Source organism: Prunus avium, chromosome 7 (assembly GCF_965620075.1).
Source record: "Prunus avium chromosome 7, drPruAviu1.hap1.1, whole genome shotgun sequence".
NCBI lineage: Eukaryota > Viridiplantae > Streptophyta > Magnoliopsida > Rosales > Rosaceae > Prunus > Prunus avium.
The window spans coordinates 6016993-6040699 of NC_142290.1; the positions used below are offsets into that span (position 1 = coordinate 6016993).

Here is a 23707-nt window from a genome sequence, read left to right on the forward strand (position 1 = left end):
CAAGCGGGGTCTCGGTCAAGATTTCTAAAGGCCAAAATAACAACCAGACACCATGCCTAGAACATGGAACTAGAACATGGAACTGCAAAGACACCAACTTAAAAGGCTATGGAGCAGAACTCAGAGGTTCCCTGATAGACATCCAATTATCATATGGCAAATACAAAACATGACCAAGTGCTCAAACAAAGTACTGATCGTCAGTTTAGCAAGATAATAACATAATTATAAAAGTGTTTCCCTATTTTGGACAAGAAGTCTGCTAAGTAAACCAAGAAAATGAAAGAGAAAAAGACTTACTTAATTGCTTTTGTTGCTGAAATTGTTATAACCAGGTATTAACAGTGGTTGGAGATATTAACAATGATCGGTGGTATTAACAGTGGTCGAAGTTAGAAAGTGAAGAAGATAAGAGAAAGTATATGAACAAAGGAAGTTTTATTGATTTGAAAACTTGAAGGAGGAAGTACTGAGATTTTTTCTTCTCTAGTATTGTTCGTACTTTCTCTCTTCGGAGTTACAAACTATATACACTATTTTCACCGACTTTACCAAAGATGGCTAAGGATGAAAGGAGAAGCCTCTCTATCTGATACTATATCTCTCTGAACTCTCTTCTACACTTCATATGTACTTCACATGCACACAATATACAATCCAAAAAATTCACATGACTATTTCAGATTCTCATGTACAAACAAAGCTCTTGAAATATGGACTGCTACACTGTTGCTGCTGCTGCTGGCATTGTTACTGTGCTGCTGCTGATACTGTTATTGCGCTGCTGCTGAAAAAGGACAAGGCTTCACATGTTGCTTTGGTCTTTTACGGAGGAGAGAGACCTAGGGCTTGCATGTCTTTGTTTTTTAAGATAAGGGGCTTTCTCACCATTTTGAAAATATTTTGGGTGTTTTTGAAAGCTGCTTGTTTCTTTTGAATTTTTTTACTAAATGTCGCATTTTTTAATTTATACAAAGTGATATTGCGGGAGGAGGAAGCGAATCTAGGACGTAGGATGCATGGGTAAATACTCTTAACAACTTGAGCTACAAGCCCATTGCAAGCGGATAGAGACTTGGAGAAAAACAGCAAGACCAACGTCAATTTAAAAAGATAAAAAACAAAAACAAAAAAAAACCTTCGAACACTAAGCTCCAGGTGCTGCCCTCCTTTGGAGGTGGTGGACTCCTTTGCCACCCCTCTCCTCCCCTATCCTTCCCTCCTCTCTCCCCAACCACAAAGCTAGACGTATCAAATGGGTTGTGCCAGCCCGATCCGTATAAAATTGTGTCACTAAGTTATTCGAGTTAAGTCGGGCTAACCCATTTAATTAATCGGAACATGATCGTGCTTGTACACCTATAAAAAAAAATATTTAGCCCAACTTGGCCCAAAACTCAAACCCACATTAAAACGGGTCATACTCGTGTCGTGTTTGGATCCGGCCCGAGACTGAGCCAAACCACTAGCCCATTTAACTTTCATTTTTCGTTAAATCGAATTTTCTGTCATTGATATCATTGCAAACAAGTTCACTTATGCAACAACTTATTTCATTGATATCAAGACAAATTAACATATATGCAAATGGGGACTTACATTTCAATTGTTAAATTAGAAAAAGAAACAGTAAAGGAATTACTCCTGCGTAAAATGAAAAAGTAATCTAGCTCTTATGGCCCAAAATTAGCACCCACAAACTACAAAGAAAACCATTGTTTATATTAATTGTTTCTTCTATTTGGCTAACAGATTATAGAATATATAATCTTAATTTCTACTTTATTTCGAAATAAGTATGATAGTTGATGTTGAATAGCCAAGATATACTCTTGTTGTCACAACATTATTAGAAAATCAAGATTGAAGAAAGGACACACAATCAATATTTCAAAATAGCTTTCAACTTGATCAATTTGGTATCAAGTTTCTTGCTTTCACTCTTTGATTTCCAATTGACAACTCCTAAGAAATCTCTTGTTTATTTGCTTTGCCTTCACTCGTATGATTTTCAGTTGACAATCAATACCAACTGTGATTGCTTTGTTTGAGTTAAATCTCACTTTAGTCTATCTAGACTGAAGTTCACTCAGTTTGATTTTCTTTCCTTTTGTTGTATTTCAGTCCAATCGAATCATTTTGCTTCTTTTAGTTTGTAATATCCATTCGGACATAGTTTTATAAGTGATAGAAGTTACCATTTCAGTATGATCTCTTCCCACTACTTTCTTTGTTTGAGTTATAAATCGCACAAGTGGAATAAAGTCCTTATCAAACCAGGCATATAAAAGAACCAGTTTCGGCCAGTTCCCCACTTGGAACAGAATGACTTGATAAGAAGTTAAGATTTATTAAGGCACAAGATAACCACATTAACATCACGTTTGATTCACACTCTTTCTTTTAAGCTTTCAAGTACATAGTGGCATGCTTATAATAACATTCCACAAAGCATATTAAAGATCATTTTTTGGGCTTAATTTACTAAAAACTACTACCAATGCTAAAATACACAACACTTTTTAGGGAGAACAAAAACTTAAGACCTTTTTCAAGATTCAAAAGAGAAATATTTCACACAAAAAAAGGGAAAAAAGAACAAAAATTTCAAAAATTTTGTTTTAATAAATACTTAGCCATATTCTTCACTTCCCACACCAAAACTCTATACAAATTCCTCTCCTCATATCTCATGTGAATGGTGATTGCCCTTGGGTTGACATGATAATGAGTGGAAAATCAACAAAAAAATTGCTTGAACAGGCACTATTCGTGTGAATAATAATAGTCTTTGCCTTGCTTATCTTTTGCCATAATAAGCGGATGAAAATGCTTTAATAGGACTAGTCTAGTCATAGGTGAGATATTTGTCAGTTTGCTTAACAAACTACCATGTGAGTGGATGCTATCTACCTACTGTTAAGCTTGGGGATAAAGTTAAACTCATCCCGATCGGATGAAGGAGGTTATTATCTTTTGTAAAACGAAAAGGATAATAAAGGGAGACAAATATGTGTGTGTTAGTTATGTGTTTATCTTATTTTGGTTCAGGAACCAGAAGTAAATGTAGTGTGACAGAAACAGAAACCCAGTAGCACGGCACGGATATGAAAATTATGTCATGTTCTATTTGCGGCAGGTGCCCAGGTGGGACCCACAACGATTTCTTAAACAAAACGATATGTTTGGTCTTGCTTGTAATCCACAGTCTGCTTTGCTGACGTAAAAGCAAGCCAACAGCCCCGGATAAGAGAAGAGACGACTGCCTGTCGTCTCTTCTCCCTGTTTGCTTATATAGATAAGCGCAGAAGAAAGACGGAGTCAACTCACCCACAGTCTCTTGGAAATATCGACTCAAAAACAAATTTCCTTAGTTGGGTTGGAGTTGGAGTTAAAAAAGAAAACAAGAATATTTATTTCAGGTATTATTTTTTTGTTTAGTTTCTGAACTGAATTTTATACTAAATGGATGAGAACTTAATAATGCACTCTTATCTGAGCATTGCTGAAAATCACCATCTTTCTGGGTATTCTCTTCTTCTTTGTGGAATTGGGTTTTTTTCTCTTTATCTTTTTATATCAATTTTAAATTCAATAGAGACTTGCTTCACTAGAATCTCCTTGAGTTGATCAACTTTGTAGTTATTTAATTGGTCTTAATTATTTGTGGGTCTTTCATACTATTACCACACATCTATCAGTTTGATTGAACTAAAAAGTGTTAGAAAGTGTTTATGGGATTTCTATGTTTTGTTGATCACTCATTAACTGAGAGACCATTTTGCATTTCTTGTGTTACCTTGTTCTTTTTCTGTTTAATTGATCAGAATGTAACTGAGTATCTCCTTTGTGTATGCTTTTTTAGCTGTGGAAGTATTGGGTGTGATAACTGAGCAATGGGCTCTTGCAAGTCCCCTCATGTTGTTCTTCTGCTATATGTCTTGGTTTGCTTTGTGTATCAATCTTTTGCTTTTGGAGTTGATACGAACCAGACAGCAAAGCTGCTGGTGGATGCTTCTGAAGCATCGGGACGGCCAATATCTGAAACACTGTTTGGAATTTTCTTTGAGGTTAGTGTGTTGACTTGAAATAGTGAATTTTTGTTCAGTTCCAATTGCTTTTTGTTACTTCTATAATCTATAGCTTGTTAGCTATTACTGTATTTCTTACAATTTTTAAAATCTCTTTTCATTTGTTTTCTTATTTTATTTTTATGTGCAGATATATCCTGATTTATGTGGCAATTATAAACCTTCTGTCGCTTAAACATGCCTGTCTCATTATCTTACTAACATTGTGGTTTCATTCAAGATGCTATTAATTTTGAGGTATATGCATGCTTGTTCACTGCAGGAGATTAACCATGCTGGTGCTGGCGGGCTATGGGCTGAGCTTGTAAGCAACAGAGGTGCTTCCCTTACTCTCTGAATTCCAGCAAATACAAAAAGTGAAAATAACATATGGGAAAATATTCTCTTGCCAGATTGTTTGGCAACATAAGATGCTTATTATGTTGCTAGATTGTGAAGCTAGACCATTTCAGAATAATTTGTGCTTGAATGTGCGGTCCAGATTCGCATTCTGACAAGAACTGACAAGAAAGTTCAAAATTCATGTGTGTGAGAACCGTTGAAGTAACTGTTTGAATGCCTTTCTGTTGTCATTACATTTTCAGAGTTTCTTTTCAAATCTGACATATGTAGTACGAGTCAAGCTGGCAGACACCATTTTTTCTGTTCTTATATTTTGGAAGTGGAGGGTTATGGTGTCTTCCTGAAACATTTTACTGTTGGATTAACTCTTCATTGAGATGTTTAGGATTATCCTATGAATGTTTTTTTTATGCAAAGTTGTATTTGAGTTACTGTGCTACCTGCTTGTGCAAGTGTGGTTGAGTACAAACTGGAGAAATATTCTACTTTTTTTGTGACACACTGATTTCCATCTTACTCTCTGCATTTAACATGCACTACCAGATCCCTCATTTTTTTTTTCCTTCGATTTCTTTTCTGTGTTGTCAGTTTAAGTTCAACAACAGGTTGTATGACTTAAGATTATCAGTAGATGGTTAAAAAGTTCTCTTCGGAATCTAGTGAAATGTGGAATTCACTGTATTGCTAAATATAAAATGTTATAGTTAGCCTTTGGCTTGTAATTTTGACTGAATGTTTAGAGCTGAGGCTTCTTATTAACGTTTTCCCACAGGTTTTGAAGCTGGGGGCCCTAATGTTCCTTCCAACATTGATCCTTGGTCTATAATTGGGAATGAGTCATCTTTGATAGTGTCAACGGACCGTTCTTCATGCTTTGACCGCAACAAGGTTGCACTCCGAATGGAGGTGCTATGTGATAGCCAAGGTGCCAGTAGCTGCCCTGATGGTGGTGTAGGAATTTATAATCCTGGGTTCTGGGGCATGGTATGAACCAACATATCATCTAATGGGTTCATTCTAAATGCTTATGTTCCAAATTCACAGTTTGCAACATAAGTATTTGTCTGACAAGAGAACATTGTTCTCTCTCTCTCTCTCTCTCTCTCTCTCTCTCTCTCTCTCTCTCTCTTTATATATATATATATATATGTGCGTGTGTGTGTGTGCATGCATACGCACACAGCACGAGAACAAGAACAACAAAACTGCACACACACGCACATATGTAAATATTTACTACATTTTTCTTTCTGGCTCTTTGCTACTGGTTTCTTACCTGTGTTTTGTCCAGAATATTGAAAAGGGGAAGACCTACAGTGTTGTTCTTTATGTCCGCTCATCTGGATCAATCAATGTGTCCGTATCATTGACGGGCTCAGATGGGTTGCAGAAACTTGCTGCTGCGAACATTATGTGAGCATCCTCTGTTCTGCTGATATTTTATAATCAGCAGTTCCTTACTGACATTTTTATCTCCATTTAAGAGTCTGACGGTACATTTCATTGCCTTTGCAGAGCTTCTGGTTCAGAAGTTTCAAACTGGACAAAAGTTGAAGTTATGTTGGAAGCCCAAGGAACAAATTCTAATTCAAGACTGCAACTGACAACAACCAGAAAAGGGTTTATATGGTTTGATCAAGTGTCAGTCATGCCCATGGATACATATAAGGTACCTTTTTAATTGTCTCACCCGTGTTTCACAAGATTGTTACAAGTTGTTACAAGTATAATGTTCTGTTTTGAAATTCTTGATTTTATAGTCTTTTGAAAGACATTAATATGAAAGCTGATTAATGCGAAGTTCATACTAGGGGTGGAGTATTACCATGAAGGATGCATTATGCTTTTAGACCACCTATCTGTTATATAAGGGTCTAGAACATCTTTTCCTCAGAAATAGTTTTTCTTGGTTGCATATCATCTCCATAATGTACTTTTCCTTGGACTTCATTTATAAACCAGTTTTTTTCCTGTTTTGTGTAGGCATGTAACTTAGAGAGAATTATACATAATATGTCATATTTATTGACTTCAGTGTGGTATCATCATAATTCTCTTAAAAATTATTCTTCCTTTTCTCACAATAATTGAATTTGGAGCTGTTGAAATCAATCATTGAAACTTTTCTGATTTTGATAGCCAATACATTTGAGGATTTAACAAACACCTCATACTTTCATTGATGAAAATTTCTCAAAATGAAGAATGCATGGTTTGATATATTAGACGGAAAACATAATAACGAACTTGTACTGTCCCTGGGATCTGACATCCACACTTTCAGCTAGTCATCTGAGCATGTATCTAACAGCTGTATTATTTTAGCTTCTGTTGTTATATTTTGTTTGAATGTGACTTATTGAATGCAAACTGGACTCTGTTTATTCTTCAAATGTGAATTATGGACCTAACCATTGGAAAATATATGACATTGCAGCAAGTGCTATAGAAAATATAATTTCTTCAGGATCACAACAAAATCTACATTGAATCTGTCATCATTTCTACTTCGCAATTCTGTTACTGCCATTAATATTGATAGAAAGTTTCTCCATGTTTGGATCGATAGTCTTTAGGGATGTTTTCTTTATCCGGGGTATTTTCTAATTGGAAAGCTGTAGTAGTCTAGTTACTATGAATTGATCTTGGAGCTGTTGTTTTCCTACCGGATTTATTAGGTTGGGATGATGTTTTGATTTTTAGTTTATGTCTGGATACTTTGTCTCCTTTTTCTATATCATTTGTGATTAGTGAAATTGTGTTTCTTATGATGAAAAAAACAACAACAGAGTATTCAGGAATATTTTAAAAAGAAGTTGAAAAATTGCAGGCATACAAGTTTGAACTTTGCAGGTTAAATTTCGGTCATGTTGGAAGTTGATCTAATTTATTAAATTTTATGCCCTTATATTTATTGGCTTGCCAGCTTTCAACGTGTAACTTGTAAGGAGCTGTGTGATATGCTTTGCTACCTTATGTGTCTTTTTACTCTTTATGAAACTATTATTTTGGATCAGGGACATGGATTTCGGAAGGACCTTGTTGAAATGTTGGAAGATTTAAAACCTCAATTTATGAGATTTCCAGGTAAATTTGGATTTACTTGTCTTAATACGAGACAGTTACTAAACTTGAGCTTTTCATATATAACTCTCAGCTAAAATATGCGGATGCTGAACTATGCAAGCCGGGCTGTGGGCACCTTGGCCCCAGGGGCATGTGCCCTTGCTCGAGCCCTAATGTTTTTAAAACTTATTTATGTGTCAAATTATTCTTATTTCTAAACATTTTTTAAATTTTATTTTTATCTCTCTTAACAATTTCTTTTTCTTTTCTTGATAATATATATATATTCTATAATCATTCTCCTATCCGGATGTTAATGTCCAATCTTTAGGCCAGATGCATCCACCAGTCTCTAGGCGTTGTTATTTTTTCATTCCCGATCGATCAATGTAGGTTCACACTTGGATTTTATGTTTTAACTCTCGAGTTTTTGGTGCCCAATACTCGAGAGTTAAAGCCTAAAATCTAAGTTGTACGATTATTCTATATCCTAAAATAAGTAACCCTGTTGAGATTAGGATAATAAACTGGAAAAAAAAAGTATTTCTATCCGGATGGAATCCGTAGACTAACGTGTGGATGAGCAAATAATTTTATATATAAAAATGGGCATCCACTTTTAAATGCAAGATGTGAGAGGCCATTTGATCTGCTTCTGTAATTGTGGGGTCCTATGTAAGAGTGGGCCTATGTATATATTATTTCTACTTCTACCCTTTTACATATTTTTGCTTTCAATATTAAAGGCCAATAAGTTCTTTATGAGGTAAAAATTGGATTGGTTATTGTGTGGTGCATCTAAATCCAAGTGATTTGTTCTATATTTTCAATAGATAAAAGGTGATTAGCTTTACTCAAATTTGTCCAATAGATCTTGTTTTAGTATATAAGATCAACTCATTGTTTGCGAGTGTGAATCCCACATCAGGAATTAAAGTCTTGCATAATAGTTTGAAAGATCTTGGGCATCTCAACTCATTGCCATTTGGTTTTGGGTTGGATGTCCACATTATAACATGGTCTCAGAGCATGTTATCTACGTGTTGGGCCCAACAGCCACGCGTGCTCTCACATCACCCAATATATGTTGTCCATGTGGCTTGGATTGAGTGACACCTCATTTGTGGGGGCGTGTTGACGGAAGATTCTAGCTTTGACATTATTGTTGTGGAGGTTCATATATTTCATATGCTGCTTGTTGTTTATATTTGCCTGCTGTCCACTATATCTACCAATGTTCTATGGTATGTACTAATTTTCTCAAGCCTCCGAGTGAAAAGCAGGCTTCACAGAAACTTTGTAAGCAAAATGATTGAAATCTTAATGGGAAAAAAAAAAAAAAAAATCCTGTTTCTTTACAAAGATGCAGATCTTTATTAGACAAGCTTAAATAAAAGTAACCTTGGCTGCTATCAGTTTTACCTGCAGATATGAACTACATCCACTGTTTTTTCTGAAATTATTTTCATTTTTATCTTTTGGACATTATATACTATTGAATTTTTTTCGTGGGTAACCTTGCCGGCTTGATCGCCTGACCACTTGACAAAAATAACTTGGGACTCTTTTTAAATGCCAAACCATGCTAAAAATGCTTGATTTTGTGATAAAGAGATAATACATGTTCTAATATGGTCAGTAAGGCGGAGCTATTATATTGTTTCCTCATAATTCAAAAAAATTCGTATTTTTTTTCTATTGTATTGCATTAGGCGGCTGTTTCGTCGAAGGTGAATGGCTACGAAATGCATTTCGTTGGAAAGAAACAATTGGACCCTGGGAAGAGAGACCTGGACACTTTGGTGATGTTTGGATGTACTGGACTGACGACGGACTTGGTTATTTTGAGTTTCTCCAAGTAGGTATCTTTTTTAGTTCTGTCATTCAAGAATGCTTGGAGTTTCCTTTAAAATCCTGCTTCTGTCGGTACCAGTTTTTGAAAATTTTATTTATGCAGCTAGCAGAGGACCTTGGTACATTGCCAATATGGGTATTTAATAACGGTACTTCACATTTTCTTAGCGCTTCCTTTATCTTTTAAATAATCACATTTACCTTTGCCAATACTGACTGTACGAATTTCATAGGAATCAGTCACACTGATCAAGTTGATACTTCCAGTGTCTTACCATTTGTTCAGGTATGTCTGCATTGCTGACCATTTCTCATTAGCTAATCAGTAACTGATACCAAATAAACCATTAATTATTTTCTAATCGGGATTATATCTTTGCAACTAAAGCAAATATATGCAAGTGACATTTAGGCTTTTCAAAATATGCTTCATCCTTATAAATCTGTGGCTTTATGTGCTTTGGTGTATGAAACATCTTTGCAAATATGGTTTTAGGAGATCAAATTTAGATTTTGCCTTCTTTTTCCGGTCAAGTGGTTTCATTGTCTCCAAGCCTAGCTTCATTTGAGTTCCCACTAAAGGATGTTCATACAAGTGGGGTTGCTGTGGTGAGGGTAGGGCAGAGCTGCAGGTGACATAAGGTGTTGTCACTCATTGAAAAACACTAAAACATAGCAACAAAATGCAGTTAAAGCATTTACATTATGTGAAATATGTGTTCATGTGGTGTATTGTCTGCTACTAGGAAAACTTTGCATTGAACTCTCAATGTGATATGAGAACTTGTATTGACTCATTAACATTGTAAGTATCAATGCTATATGTCTATCTAATGCAATTTGAGCATAAATGAGAGGAACCGTGGATAAGATGAAGTTTTTTGATGTCCTATATAGGATAAATTTTGCTACTTAATTCTAGATTGTGTTAGTAAAACCTATTATGTGTTAATAAATCTCAAACTTATGGTTTAATTTTCACGTTTTCTTGTTTACAGGAAGCTCTTGATGGTCTTGAGTTTGCTAGAGGCAATCCTAATTCTACCTGGGGTTCTCTCCGTGCTGCAATGGGACACCCAGAACCCTTTGACTTGAGATATGTTGCTATTGGGAATGAGGATTGCGGAAAAAAGAACTACCGAGGTTTGTATATTTTCTAGTTCATGCTTTTTGTTTGCTCTTTAGTTGGTTAGATGGAACGGATTGAGTTTTACACATATGGGACGTAGGATGACTTTCTGCATGCAAAGTCATGCATAACTTAGTCTGTGTATATGAATGTCCTTACAATTTAGTGCAGTTTTCACTCTTTTGTCCTTAAAACAATTGCAACTTTGCAATATGCTTCTGGAAATAACTCTGATTAAGATCTGAATTTTTTTCCACAATAACTTCAGTTTTTCTGCCACTATCCTTTCTCTGAAAAGGCAAACTTGCGATTCCTTATTTTTAGTGAATCAAATGATGACCTGTGTCTACTTCATTGTCTTTTATTCCTTGAATTTTTGTACTTGACCTACAACGGTTTCTCATTATTGAAAGGTCTTTTTTTCCATACAATAATGGCATGATATTGTAGAAGTAATTAAATGGAAGTGCTAAAAGAAGTAGATTCTTGAAAACCCTTCTTTTCCAACCTGTGACATTTTTCCGCTTCACTTCCCAAACTCTCGAAAGATTAGAATTCTAAAGGACAATTTCCACACTTATTTCAATGCAACAGACATAAGATCTACTTGTAATTTTGGGAGACCAGCCTTATTGATTTTCTCAGCAATCAGTCAACTGAATTGAACCCTAGTTTTGTAACCTGTTATTTCCTCCAAATAAACATACAAGCCCATGGTTGCAAAATTCTTAATTGCAATACAGATATTGCTCTTACTTGGTAGTGGAGACTTGTTAAAGTCGGAATCTCCAACCTAAAACCGATTGGCAGTTGGTGGAGAGAGCCTAGATTTTACATATTGTGATGCACTGGTTAGAATATATAACCCATGTGGAATTTTTATATTATTAACACACCCTCTCACACGTGTTCGAGTTGAGCCAATCATCTGGCCAGCCTAACACATGTTAAAGTTGCACATCCAACACGTAAGCAATTGGCAGAGGATGCAGGGACCTTGAATTTTAGATTTTGTGATTCAATGTAATATATATAATAGAGGATTTTATATTCTCAACGACGCTTATGCTTTTCCTCTTTTTCTTGACCAGGAAATTACCTTAAGTTCTATAGTGCTATAAAACGTGCCTATCCAGACATCAAAATAATTTCAAACTGTGACGGATCTTCTCGAAAGTTGGATCATCCAGCTGATTTGTATGATTTTCATGTAAATTTCATAACACCACCACTTGTATTACACTTGCTTATGAATTTTTTTTTTACCATTCAATGCGGTGGATCATTGATTTGGCAACATGGAATGACATTCGCAATATTAATCTTACCTTCTGATCTTTATTTAGGTCTATACAGATGCCAAAAACATGTTTTCTATGGCTCATCAGTTTGATCATACATCACGTAGTGGTCCCAAGGTAGGGTAATGTGCCTTATGATTTAATCTGCTCTGAATGGCTTCTATTGATTTTCTTAACATTCAATATGATTCAGGCTTTTGTGAGTGAGTATGCTGTCACTGGGAGAGATGCTGGAACAGGAAGTCTTCTAGCAGCACTAGCTGAAGCTGGATTTCTTATTGGGCTGGAGAAAAACAGGTTTGTTGTAGCATTTCAAGAATTTGTTTCCTGTAATATTTTCCAGAATGCTTACAATGTTTTCTTTACAGAAATTATTTTTCTTCAAAGTTCCAGCAGGAAAAATATGCATAGTTTGCTATCTTATATAGATATGTCTACACATAATTAAAGATCCAACTTCTTTATTATATATTTGCGAATACAGTATTTCTCCTTGCAAAAGAAATGCATAGCATTTCCTGCACTTTTGTTTGCCACAAATCCATGTTGTGTGTTACCCTATTTCTTTGTGTGACCAGCTGCACATCTGTTCTCTATGGAGTTGAAGGCTTCTGATATTCCCAACCTATAGAGATAGTATTAAACTGAAATAAAAAATGATAAATGGTAATAGATCACAGATGTACATGGTAATTCTAGGGTGGTAATCTTTAGACCTAGTTTTTACCAAAAGATTTATATACTTGTAAAGACTGGCAGCTACTGAGTACTTTCATTGTTTATTCTTATCAAATGCAGTGATGTTGTTGAGATGGCTAGTTATGCACCACTCTTTGTGAATGCCAATAACAGGAGGTATACTTTTCTCATCTCATTCTTTTTCTCTAATGCAGTTTTTATTTATTATGTTTTCAAGAGGGGTTCATTGTTTTGTAGTTATTACTAAAACTGAAAACTTCTCTGTCATCAAGGTGGAACCCAGATGCAATTGTTTTTAACTCCTCACATCTCTATGGGACTCCTAGCTACTGGGTGCAATGTCTTTTTAACGAATCAAGTGGAGCAACTATTTTCAATGCAACACTCCAAACAAATTCGTCTACTTCACTTCTTGCATCTGCAATTTCTTGGAAAAATTCAGAAAATGAGAATAGTTACCTAAGAATCAAGGTTTTTGTTTGTGCTAGTACATTATCTCAGTCAGTTTTATGCTTCGTGATGCTTAATTGAGATTGTGTTCATCAACCTTTTTTGTTCTGTGTAAATTGTAGTTTTTCGATGCCCTTAGTGTTTCTTGCCATCTAATACATATTTGGAATGCCTAGTATGGAAAGAAGCTCATATTTCACATTGCTCTAGAACTATTACGACTTTGTTGCTTCAAATGGAAAATATTAGAGACAACTCAATCAATGCATGAATCAGAAATACTTTAGCAATAAGTTTTATATGAATTGTCAGTTAAATATAGGGCATATATTTATAAATATTGTCCATTCTTTTTGGAACGTTTTCTTTTTTCTGCTCAACTTTCCAGGCTTATCTGTCTGAAGTAACATGTGTTTGCTTGTACTGCATTCTTTCTGTGTGTTTGGTGTCATCTTTCTTTGTTCAGTATGGTGAATCTGTCTGCATTTCTTTCTGTATTGCTCAGTATCTACCTGCTGTTACAAAGTAAAATTACATTTTAATGTCAAGGCTGTGAATCTTAAACCTTTGCTGTTTTTCTGCACAGAAGTTTTTCTACTTTAAAATTTAGTAGAAAGTATGAGATGAAACTTATACATGTTAACCTTCAGTTACAATAGTCAGAGTATGATGTGCATATTATATTTTAATATATTTTTAAAATAATATAATTATCTTGAACATCTTTCTCTCAAAAATAAATGAATGAACAATTTTGATGCTGAGGGCACGTCTGGTATCCATCAATCCAACTTTTACAGGAACTAGGGTTTGTGTTAACTTCTCTTTCCCATTCTTAATCAATGATTTTCTGTTTGCTTAGAATACCTTTATTTCAATACGGTTATTGCTCCATGCTAATACATGATATTTTAGGATAAGTTCTGTAGCAGTATTATGCTTCTACCCCTTAGTAGATGGCAGTGGAAGTTGCCAAAGTCCATACTCAAACTAATATAAGAAAATCGTCTTTTATGCTTCTACCTATTTTTTATGTTTAGGTTTCTTTTTTAACTATGACTTCATTCCAAATTCACGCAGCTTCGTTCAACAGTTTCTACCAATATGGTGCATGTCATATTCTGTGACATCTTATTACTTTGTGATGATTATTTCTTTCTGTAGATTGTGAACTTCGGAACAAACATAGTGAATCTCAAGATTCTTGTGGAAGGGTTGGAGCCGAATTCCATTAATCTGTCTGAGTCAACCAAGACCGTGCTCACGTCAACCAACCTGATGGATGAGAATTCCTTTAATGAGCCAAAGAAGGTATCTGAGTCAACTTGTATCCTTTAACATTTTCATATTGTTGAAGACATGCCCCTACATTGCTTTTGTATATACTTGGAGATGCTGTGTGTCTATACTAGTTTATCTTGACTTATTCAATCATGAACTGTTGAAATATAAAAGAATAATGGGGATGAGTATGAGGATATGAAGAAAAAAAATATAGTAAAATAGTACAAACACCTTGACAACTGTATGTTTTATACAGAAACAATTAGAGAGCCCAATTGGAGAAAGAAAACCTGCAAGCTAGCCACTTGTCATCTTCTAAATGGATCTTAGTGTGCAAAATTGCTTTACCATTTTTCTATTAAAAGTAATAATGGACTTATATGTGAAAAGTCCTAAAAAATAAATCAAATAAAAAAAAGTAGTTGGCCCATATCCTCCTAAAAGCTTAAATTTGTGGGAAGAATGGTGAACCAATATTGATTGTGTTGAACATTACAATGCTTTGGACCATGTTTTTTTTATCCATATCTTTTCACTTTTGTTTTAAATTAAATGCAGGTGATACCGAACCGGATTCTACTTGAGAAGGCTGGTGAGGATGGTGAGGATACGGAGGTTGCAATCTCTCCGCATTCTTTCACTTCAATTGATTTCTTAATGGAATCGAGCTTTATCAGGACAACTGGAGCTGATTCTGTCTCTGTATCTTCTGTTTAAAAGTTAGAAATAGAATAAGTATCATATGCAATCGAATAAAGAATCCCATGTAAGTAAATTAAATAATTCCATGTAATTAGATGAAATAATCCAATGTAATCAAATGAAATAATCCCACTGAAATAGTTTGTATAGTTGCTAGCCAGTTGTGCTACTTAAGACAAAATAGTGCCCGCAAAAGATTTAAGAACAAAAAAGCAATAAATTTCACATTGTTACAGGCTTTTAAATTGGTTTGAAATGTTGTATTTGGTAAGGAAACACTAGTCTTAATGGGGTTCTTGCGAAAGGGCACAAATAAGAGACTTTTGGGATTTTAGTCTTTGGATTCTGATTCTTCAATAATAAACCACGTTTGCAATAATGTACATAAAATGCATTGCAAGGACCGAAGTATGAATTGCAAAGAAAAATGCAATTGCATTCTATTAAGCAATGTTTTTATGCATTCTACAAAGTTTTTTTTTCACATGGATTACAACCATTTGAACATATAATTAATTATGAAGGATTTATCATTAGTGAGAGATTCTAAGTTTCATAATTGTTCACAGATAATGATAATTGCGAGACTGAAATGCAAATGGAACTACTTTGATTGTCAATTGCAAATCACTATTATCTCAAAACACAACTTTATGGTACAATGCCCATTTACAATGCTAATGGGATGATTGTTTCAATTGGTATATAAACTATGATATAGCAATCAAATTTACTTTAAAAGCTTATTCTCAATGGTACTATATCCTCATCAAAGCCAACATAAACTTCATTCATGTAATTGAAAGTATTGTTCAATACATTCACTTTATAGAACAAATAATTGTAAATTTAAAATCTCAAATCATTATGTATAAAAAAAATACAATCTCCAAATACAATGAAAATATTACAAATTTAAGTAGCCAAATAAATAGACCTAAAAATATTTCATATAAAATTGTTGGCTGTTTTCGAAAATTAAAGCACATGTTGCAATGTAGCCGTTTGGGGGGGGGGGGGGGGGGGGGGGGCGGGGGAGATGACAACCAAAAATGGGCCCGCATATGAATTTTGGTCCATCAACTACTATAGCCACGGGTCCCACCTTTTTGTTGACTTTTCTCCACTTTTTCTCACATTTTCTCAGTTAGGTCCCACCCGCAAGAGATGTAAAAAAAGATGTACAAGTGCATTTAAATTTGCATCTCATGGTAGTGATGCAAATTTACACTCGTTTACACCTCTCCATTGCGGGTGATTCCCCCCCACCTGTGGATGCTCTTACTGGTTACCCATCTCTGGCGGTTAGGGTTCTTCCTTTGTGTTTGTATTGGGCTAGATGTTTGTTTTAGGGTTTTCTTTTATGTGGCTTTTTTTATTTCTGTTAGGCTGAGGTCTTGTACCTATCAGTGTTGGGCTGGTTTTTATTTTTGCATTTTCTGACTGTGTAATCCCTTTCATCTTATGGAATGAATTACCTTGACCGAAAAAAAAAGGAGTGTTTTTGTTTTTGTTTTCTTTTTACCTACAACAACCGATTTATCCGGTATCTAAAGGAGAATTTATAAAAGGGGGGGGGGGCGGGGGAGATGACAACCAAAAATGGGCCCGCATATGAATTTTGGTCCATCAACTACTATAGCCACGGGTCCCACCTTTTTGTTGACTTTTCTCCACTTTTTCTCACCTTTTCTCAGTTAGGTCCCACCCGCAAGAGATGTAAAAAAAGATGTACAAGTGCATTTAAATTTGCATCTCATGGTAGTGATGCAAATTTACACTCGTTTACACCTCTCCATTGCGGGTGATTCCCCCCCACCTGTGGATGCTCTTACTGGTTACCCATCTCTGGCGGTTAGGGTTCTTCCTTTGTGTTTGTATTGGGCTAGATGTTTGTTTTAGGGTTTTCTTTTATGTGGCTTTTTTTATTTCTGTTAGGCTGAGGTCTTGTACCTATCAGTGTTGGGCTGGTTTTTATTTTTGCATTTTCTGACTGTGTAATCCCTTTCATCTTATGGAATGAATTACCTTGACCGAAAAAAAAAGGAGTGTTTTTGTTTTTGTTTTCTTTTTACCTACAACAACCGATTTATCCGGTATCTAAAGGAGAATTTATAAAAAATAGCCAAAATTTGACCCCCAATTTCAAAAATGTCAGTTTTTGTAAAATATTTCAAATATAACAAAAAAACTCACCTAAATAAACACAAATGCCCTCAAATTTAAAACCCACATAAACCCAAAAAAGAAAACCCTATTAGATTGGGAATCTTTGTACATACGTTTGCAGATGTATTGCTGCCCTAGTCAAACAGTGAGTGCAATTCGTCCTTGATTCTTCATTCAGTTTCTTCTTCGTCTATTCTTCACACTATATTACATTACATATAGGGTATACATCCAAAAACAATTGAAAAACAACAATTGTTTTTTTGGGTGAATTAAACAGAAAATTGTATACAGTGAATCTGAATTGTGAAGCATAAGAAACATAAGCCAGACTTTTTCCATTCACATCAAGATAAAAGTTTTCTTTGTTCGCAGATTACTGCACTTTAAACTTTCTTGCCTAACTTCTATGGTTTTTACTTCCCTTTTATATTTAATTTGCATTTTAGGTATTAATAGGGAGTTTTAATTACAATTATGGAAGTTAATGAAATGCTTGGAATACATTATAAATAAAAATATGAAGTCTGATGGCAACGATGTAAAAACATAGGAATACTATGACCTCTTATATCTTACTGGTCATTTAAGTTTGAAATTGAGTTTTACACATAGATTTATAGAATGATGAGTATATGTCTAGGAAATATAAATTGTAGGGACCTATATTGGATAAACCCTAAATTTTATTAAGAAACCACAAAAGGGCACAACAATACAACAAAAAGTAAAATCCAACCAACTAAGCTCGGCAACAAGGACATAATTTTTTAGTGGAAAATGTTGGGAACACTGACTTATATCATAATTTGATTTTTCTTTGGCCTACAAAAATCAATTCTTTTCTGTGTTTTGACTTTGTCACTCAAATTGTACATATATGGTTGTGTGGCTTTTAAAAGGCAACGTGACGTGTGGGATGGGCTGCCAATTTTGAAACTTATTAGCTTCTTTGAGAAGCCAGTGCATCATTTATGTGTGTGGGGAACACTCGGCGGATTGATCTATCAGAGCAACTCCACCCATTTGCCATCGTAAAGGGTAAGGGGGGTTAGGGCAGATACTATTCACATGAATAGTGCTGCCCTTACAAAAAGCAATGTGTGTTTCCATCCGTTACTATGGCAAATGGCAAATACTACACTTTTAAATAATAATAAAAAAATCTTATACCTAAACAATTAATTTGGATAAGATTTTTGGGTTCCTATGTGTCAATATTTATTATAAAATTCATATCTCATAATCGGATAAAATTTTCGGATAAGATTTTCAGTTTCAAATTTCAGATAAATTTCAAAATTCAAAATTCAGATAAATTTCAAATTTCAAATTTCAGATAACTTTCAAATTTCAAATTTCAGATAATATTTTCACCCTCCAAAATCGTGCCACGTGTCATCTCTAATAAATTTCAAAATTCAAATTTTAGATAAATTTCAAATTTCATATAAGATTTGAAAGCCTCTAAAATTGCCCCACGTGTCATCTCTATCTACCTAAATTTTTCTATAAAACCAGAGACTCAGCTCATACCTCTCACACTAGATCTTCTCTATATTTTCATTTCTCAAATTTTGGAATTCATACTCCATTCTCAATGTCAAACATGAGGAGATGCTTGGAGAGGCAAGAGCGAGAAACTAATGAAAGAAGGCGTAGACGAGCTGAAGGCAAAAGGGTGCAGAGAGAACAAGATCAACAAGTTGTCATAGCAGTGGCTTTGCTTGATGAAGAAAACCAAGGCCGCTACCATGGTTCACAAGTCGGCCATGGCCCGAATGTGGACAGACATAGGCATTCTTGGGATAAGAATCTTTTAGAAGATTATTTTATCCCAACTTCTTTGTACTCTGATGTTGATTTTCGAATGCGATATAGAATGCAACCCCATTTGTTCAATAAAGTCATGCATGATATTCGCAATTATGATGCATACTTTGTTCAAAAGTGTGATGCTGCTGGGCTTTTGAGACTTCTTCCGGAGCAAAAGCTTACAGCTGTTATACGAATACTGGTGTATGGTTCATTTGCTGATCAAGTGGATGAGATTGCCTGGATGGGGAAGTCCACTACTTTGGAGAGCTTGGTAAGATTTTGTGATGCAGTCGAAACTCTGTACACCAGGGACTACCTGTGCAAACCTACACCCAGGGACCTCCAACGGCTTCTACAAAAAGCCGAAGCTCGAGAATTTCCAGGAATGATTAGTAGCATCGACTGTATGCACTGGCAATGGAAGAACTGCCCAACTGCCTGGCAAGGAGATTATGGAAATAGAAAAGGGCAAAAAAAGTATAATCCTTGAAGCCGTTGCTGGATTTGATACATGGGTTTGGCATGCCTTCTTCGGAGTTGCCGGATCTCAAAACGACTTGAACATGCTAGGTCAATCCTCGATTTTCAACGATTTCTTGAGAGGTGAAGCCCTGAATATCAGCTATGATATCAACAATACCGTGTATTGGAATGGGTATTATCTAGCAGACAACATCTACCCGAGGTGGACCACATTTGTCAAATCAATTCCGAATCCCCGATCCCAAAAGAAAAAATTATTTGCTGCATATCAAGAAGGACACAGGAAAGATGTCGAAAGGTGTTTTGGCATCCTCCAAGCTCGGTGGGCAATTATTAGAGGTGTTGCACGTATGTTTGATGAGGAGGTGCTGAGGAGCACTATGATGACTTGCATCATCCTCCATAACATGATTGTGGAGGATGAGTATGATTATGATGTAGAAGACGTGTTCGAACCGGATCCCATGAACACGGCCTTGACAAGAATATATGAAAGGCCCATGGGGCCAAATGGACAACCATTTGAGCATGAACCGTTGGTTAGGGACGGTCATTTCATGACTTGTATGATTGATCGATATACGGAGATGCAATTGTCTTATATTCATGAACGACGTCAAGTTGACTTGATGGAGCATTGATGGGTGGTGAAAGGCAATGACGGTGAATGAAGTGAATCAACAATCGGAAGTTTTAATTTGGCTTTGTGTTGATGTTTATTTATTTATTTATGCTTTGGTTATGTTTTATTTTTAGTTATGGTTTGATTGTGTTTTTTTGTTATTATGCTTTGGTTGTGGTTTTCCTTTTAATTATGTTTTCTTTGATGTATGGAATATGTTGAATATAAAGGTATTTTATTGAATGCTTTGTTTATTAAATAAAGAAAACCAATACAAGTCATTAAGAATTACTACTAATTAAATAAAATACATGAATTACAACTACTTTAATACAAAACATTAAAATACAGTGAAATAAAAGGCAAGGAAACTAACTTAATGGTTTTGATCATTTAACCAATCCGTGTTGCTAGGTCCATCGTCATGGAAAAGTCTTCTTCTCATAACATCCCTTCGTTCTAGCTTCCAAAATTGTTTTGTTTCAGGGGAAATGTGGCTTGTATTCATGGCTATGGTTTCCCGATCCTTCTTGTCAATGTTTTCTTTGCATACATGCTCCCTTTCTTTTGCATATTCTGCTTGAATTGCCCGCTCGTTCGCTTGGGTTTTCATGTCTATTTCAATTCTCATAACGCTATGCCTTGCAATTTCCTCCAAATTTTTTGATGTATTACTTGCTCTCTTCGCCTTCGCCGCCTTTTGGCCAATACGCCTCGGCTTCTTTTCGATGGGTGAAAGTCTTGACTCATCGGGGAATCCAAAGGCAAATCCGATGTTGGTGAATCATGGAGTGCCATCTCGTTTAACACAACGGGCAGACTCGTGGGAATAATTCTGAAACGTTTACAATTTTTCACCACCTCCCAACATTCTTGATGGTTGAAAGATTTTTTTGCCTTGCCCAATTGCACCAAACCACATATGTGCTTGCATAATCTATTAACAAAAAATTAATGGAAATGCAAGACACATAAAAAAAATTAATGGAAATGCAATTAACATTACAAAAATATTGGAATTACAAGAAAAATAAAAATAAAAATAATGGAAATGCAATTAACATTACAAAAATATTGGAATTGCAAGAAACATAAAAAAAAATAATGGAAATGCAATTAACATTACAAAAATATTGGAAATGCAATAAACATAAAAAAAATTAATTGAAATGCAATTAACATTACAAAAATATTAGAAATGCAATACATAGTAAAAAAATATTACCTCATTGCCAAGATTTTCACCACTTCGAATGTTGTCCCTCGCTTTTTCTAATGTATCTCTCCATTTCCGTACGACTCGAACCCGATCTTTCACAAAATTCGGCATGAATTTTTCTCTCTCCACATGTGAGAGAATTTTATCTCATTGCCCGTGACCTGACAATGAGCAACATGGACCCAACTCTCACACAAGGGAACATTTTCCATGGTTGCCCATGTGCCTCCGGCTTCGATGGAAGATGCCATGAGATGGTGAATAAAAATGAAAATTGGAAGTGATGAAAATGAAAAATAATACAAGGACAAGAAATTTATGAGGATTTGGTGTTGAAAGTGAAGAAGAATGGTAGGTATTTATAGAAAAAAAGTTCAGAATTTTTCGGTGAATTTTAAAAAAAATTTCAAATTTTTTGGCCCAAAAAAAACCCCAGCTGTTGGATTTGAAAAAAAAAAACCATCAGAGCACCAGAACGGGTCACGTGGCTTGTTACCATTGGTCAACGTCAGCGCTAAAGCCAGGCTGGCGTCAGGCGCGATAATTCAATTTTTTTTAAACATTTGCGAATGCAACGCACGCGTTGTTGGTAAAAAAAATTTGAATTCCTATGGCTGACGCTAACCTAACGTTAGCCATGACGTCACCTCCCCTCAGGCTGGATCTCGGGCTGCTTCCCCCTGTGGGCTGGCCCAGTCACGTGGGACCCACACACTGCCCGGGCTGTCTTGGCCCGCTGGAACGACGCGCCTGGGCTTGGGCTTTGTCCTACCCGGGCTGCTGTGCATTGGTGGAGTTGCTCTTAGAGAAGACAAAATAATGGTGTCATTCGGACAAACTTGGGCAATTGATCCGGCAACGAGTCTTTCAGTCATTTGCCAAGTTGGTCCCTTCAGCCTCATTTGTTACGGAAGATTGTCTTGGCATGAACTATGCTCAGAAATTGTATTGGCTTGAATTGGCTTAAGTTGAATAACACACTTATCCGGTGTTCGGGACTAGATTTAAATTGATTAAAATATCAATAAGTATGATGATATATTTCAACTTCTGTTCTTCTATACAAACGTGGGTTAAAAATATTCCAAAGTTTTATTTAATAATGTTTATACGAGTTTTAAATTTAAGGGCATTTGTGTCTATATAGGTAAGTTTTTTGCTATATTTGAAATATTTTACAAAAATTGACATTTTTGAAATTAAGGATCAAGTTTTGGCTATTTTTGATAAATTCTCTAACTCTAAATGGTAAATGATTTGTAAGAACTTGAAACAATTGTTTGCCATGAATGTTCTTTTCTGTAGAGTATTTTAAATCATATCATTTGCTACTGAAAGCCAATTAATTTTCTCTTTTCTTTTCTCCCATCCCAAAGTTTTGTTGTCAAACTTGAACTTTTTAAATTTTATTTTTAATCATAGTAATGATTTGTTACTGTGTCTTGCACAAATATCTACAGAAGATTATGGGTTAATTTGGATTTCTTAATAGGAATAAATATGATTTTGTATTATTTTTAATTACTTGTAAGAACAATTGATTCAAACTTCTCCCATTGATGTATTAATTCCAGCTATAGTGTTATTTTAATCAACCAAGTAAAAGCGATAAATATATACATCGATCTCGTTCATGCAGTGTGAATGAAATTCAATTCAAAGTACACTTACCAGACCAACAATGTGAATGCATTAACATAGGGCCCGTCCGACCATTAAAGTTCTATTCACAAAAGTTACGCCAGAGACCCTAAGCCTGGCCCATAAGCCCGAAATTTCCACAAGTCTTCTTGTCCATTAATCTCAAGTCTCAAGTCAATTTTTGGCCAGTTGCATCTAGGAAATTAGAGGCCAACTTAATTTCTAGCAGTAACAGATGTATGATATGTTTTGGTCTTCTGTCTATGAATGTGTCAAACACGTTACAAGGATATAAAATCATTTAAATAGGAAAGAATCCGATCTCAAGTTGAAAGGATGTGCCAAAAATGAATTCATGTTCTTCTTTTTAGCATACCAGCAACATCCCACTTCAAAAAGATAAGTCACTTTTGAAAAATATGGGTTATTAAGATTCCAGAACATCAACTGTGGCACATTAAAATACCCTCTCTTTCTGTAATTATCCAAAGCCTCCTTAACATCCCGCACCCAATTGTTCTTAGAGGCCTTCTCAAAATCCCTGTATGTGAACACAAAAATCCTTTTAGGAACCTTGGCATTACCCTTTGCGATGGCAATCTGCAGAACTTAATTGTAAATCTTTGAAGTCTTTAAAGTGATCTCTTAAAAATGTGCTTTGGTGGAAATAAAGAGTCCAAGTCTTTGAAGTCAAGTCTCTAAGCGGTGACGTGAAGTTTGGTTAAACGACACCCTTTATTCCTTGTTCGATACATACTAGCTGTGTGTGTCAATTAGTTTTTTATTTTTTATTTTTCCTTTAAAATTTTAAAAAGAGTTGTGTCCCATGAATTAAGA

At 35.3% G+C, this 23707-nt stretch overlaps 2 protein-coding genes across 4 annotated transcripts; both read left to right on the forward strand.

Annotated features, from left to right (window-relative positions):
* Nucleotides 1-3118: 3118 nt before the first annotated feature.
* LOC110771371 (alpha-L-arabinofuranosidase 1) lies at nt 3119-15163 on the forward strand. Of its 3 annotated transcripts, XM_021975665.2 has the most exons (18): nt 3129-3422; nt 3866-4070; nt 4354-4408; nt 5206-5417; nt 5725-5846; nt 5949-6102; nt 7451-7520; nt 9212-9357; nt 9457-9502; nt 9587-9639; nt 10352-10496; nt 11574-11692; nt 11829-11900; nt 11977-12080; nt 12582-12638; nt 12755-12953; nt 14097-14243; nt 14775-15163. In XM_021975665.2, exons 2-18 carry the CDS (start codon nt 3897-3899, stop codon nt 14931-14933), a joined length of 2034 nt encoding a protein of 677 aa, XP_021831357.1. In that variant the 5' UTR covers nt 3129-3422; nt 3866-3896; the 3' UTR covers nt 14934-15163. The 3 variants fall into 3 exon arrangements, with proteins under 3 accessions (XP_088100010.1, XP_021831357.1, XP_088100011.1); XM_088243884.1 differs by having other exon boundaries at nt 3119-3422; nt 9212-9502; XM_088243885.1 differs by lacking the exon at nt 3129-3422 and adding an exon at nt 3503-3527 and having other exon boundaries at nt 9212-9502.
* A 3533-nt stretch (nt 15164-18696) lies between these two features.
* On the forward strand, nt 18697-19395 carry LOC148292900 (uncharacterized). Its single transcript, XM_088244492.1, has 2 exons — nt 18697-18852; nt 19039-19395. The coding sequence occupies exons 1-2, from the start codon at nt 18697-18699 to the stop codon at nt 19393-19395; spliced, it is 513 nt and encodes a 170-aa protein (XP_088100618.1).
* The last annotated feature ends 4312 nt before the right edge of the window (nt 19396-23707 follow it).

Excerpts from the sequence above, each read along its gene's own strand:
- LOC110771371 (XM_088243884.1), top strand. The coding sequence starts at position 3,897 with ATGGGCTCTTGCAAGTCCCCTCATGTTGTTCTTCTGCTATATGTCTTG. Across the intron at positions 4,409-5,205 it reads TGAGCTTGTAAGCAACAGAG|GTTTTGAAGCTGGGGGCCCT; the intron begins GTGCTTCCCTTA and ends GTTTTCCCACAG. Across the intron at positions 5,847-5,948 it reads CTTGCTGCTGCGAACATTAT|AGCTTCTGGTTCAGAAGTTT; the intron begins GTGAGCATCCTC and ends TTGCCTTTGCAG.
- LOC148292900 (XM_088244492.1), top strand. The coding sequence starts at position 18,697 with ATGAGGAGATGCTTGGAGAGGCAAGAGCGAGAAACTAATGAAAGAAGG. Across the intron at positions 18,853-19,038 it reads GCCGCTACCATGGTTCACAA|TGTGATGCTGCTGGGCTTTT; the intron begins GTCGGCCATGGC and ends TTTGTTCAAAAG.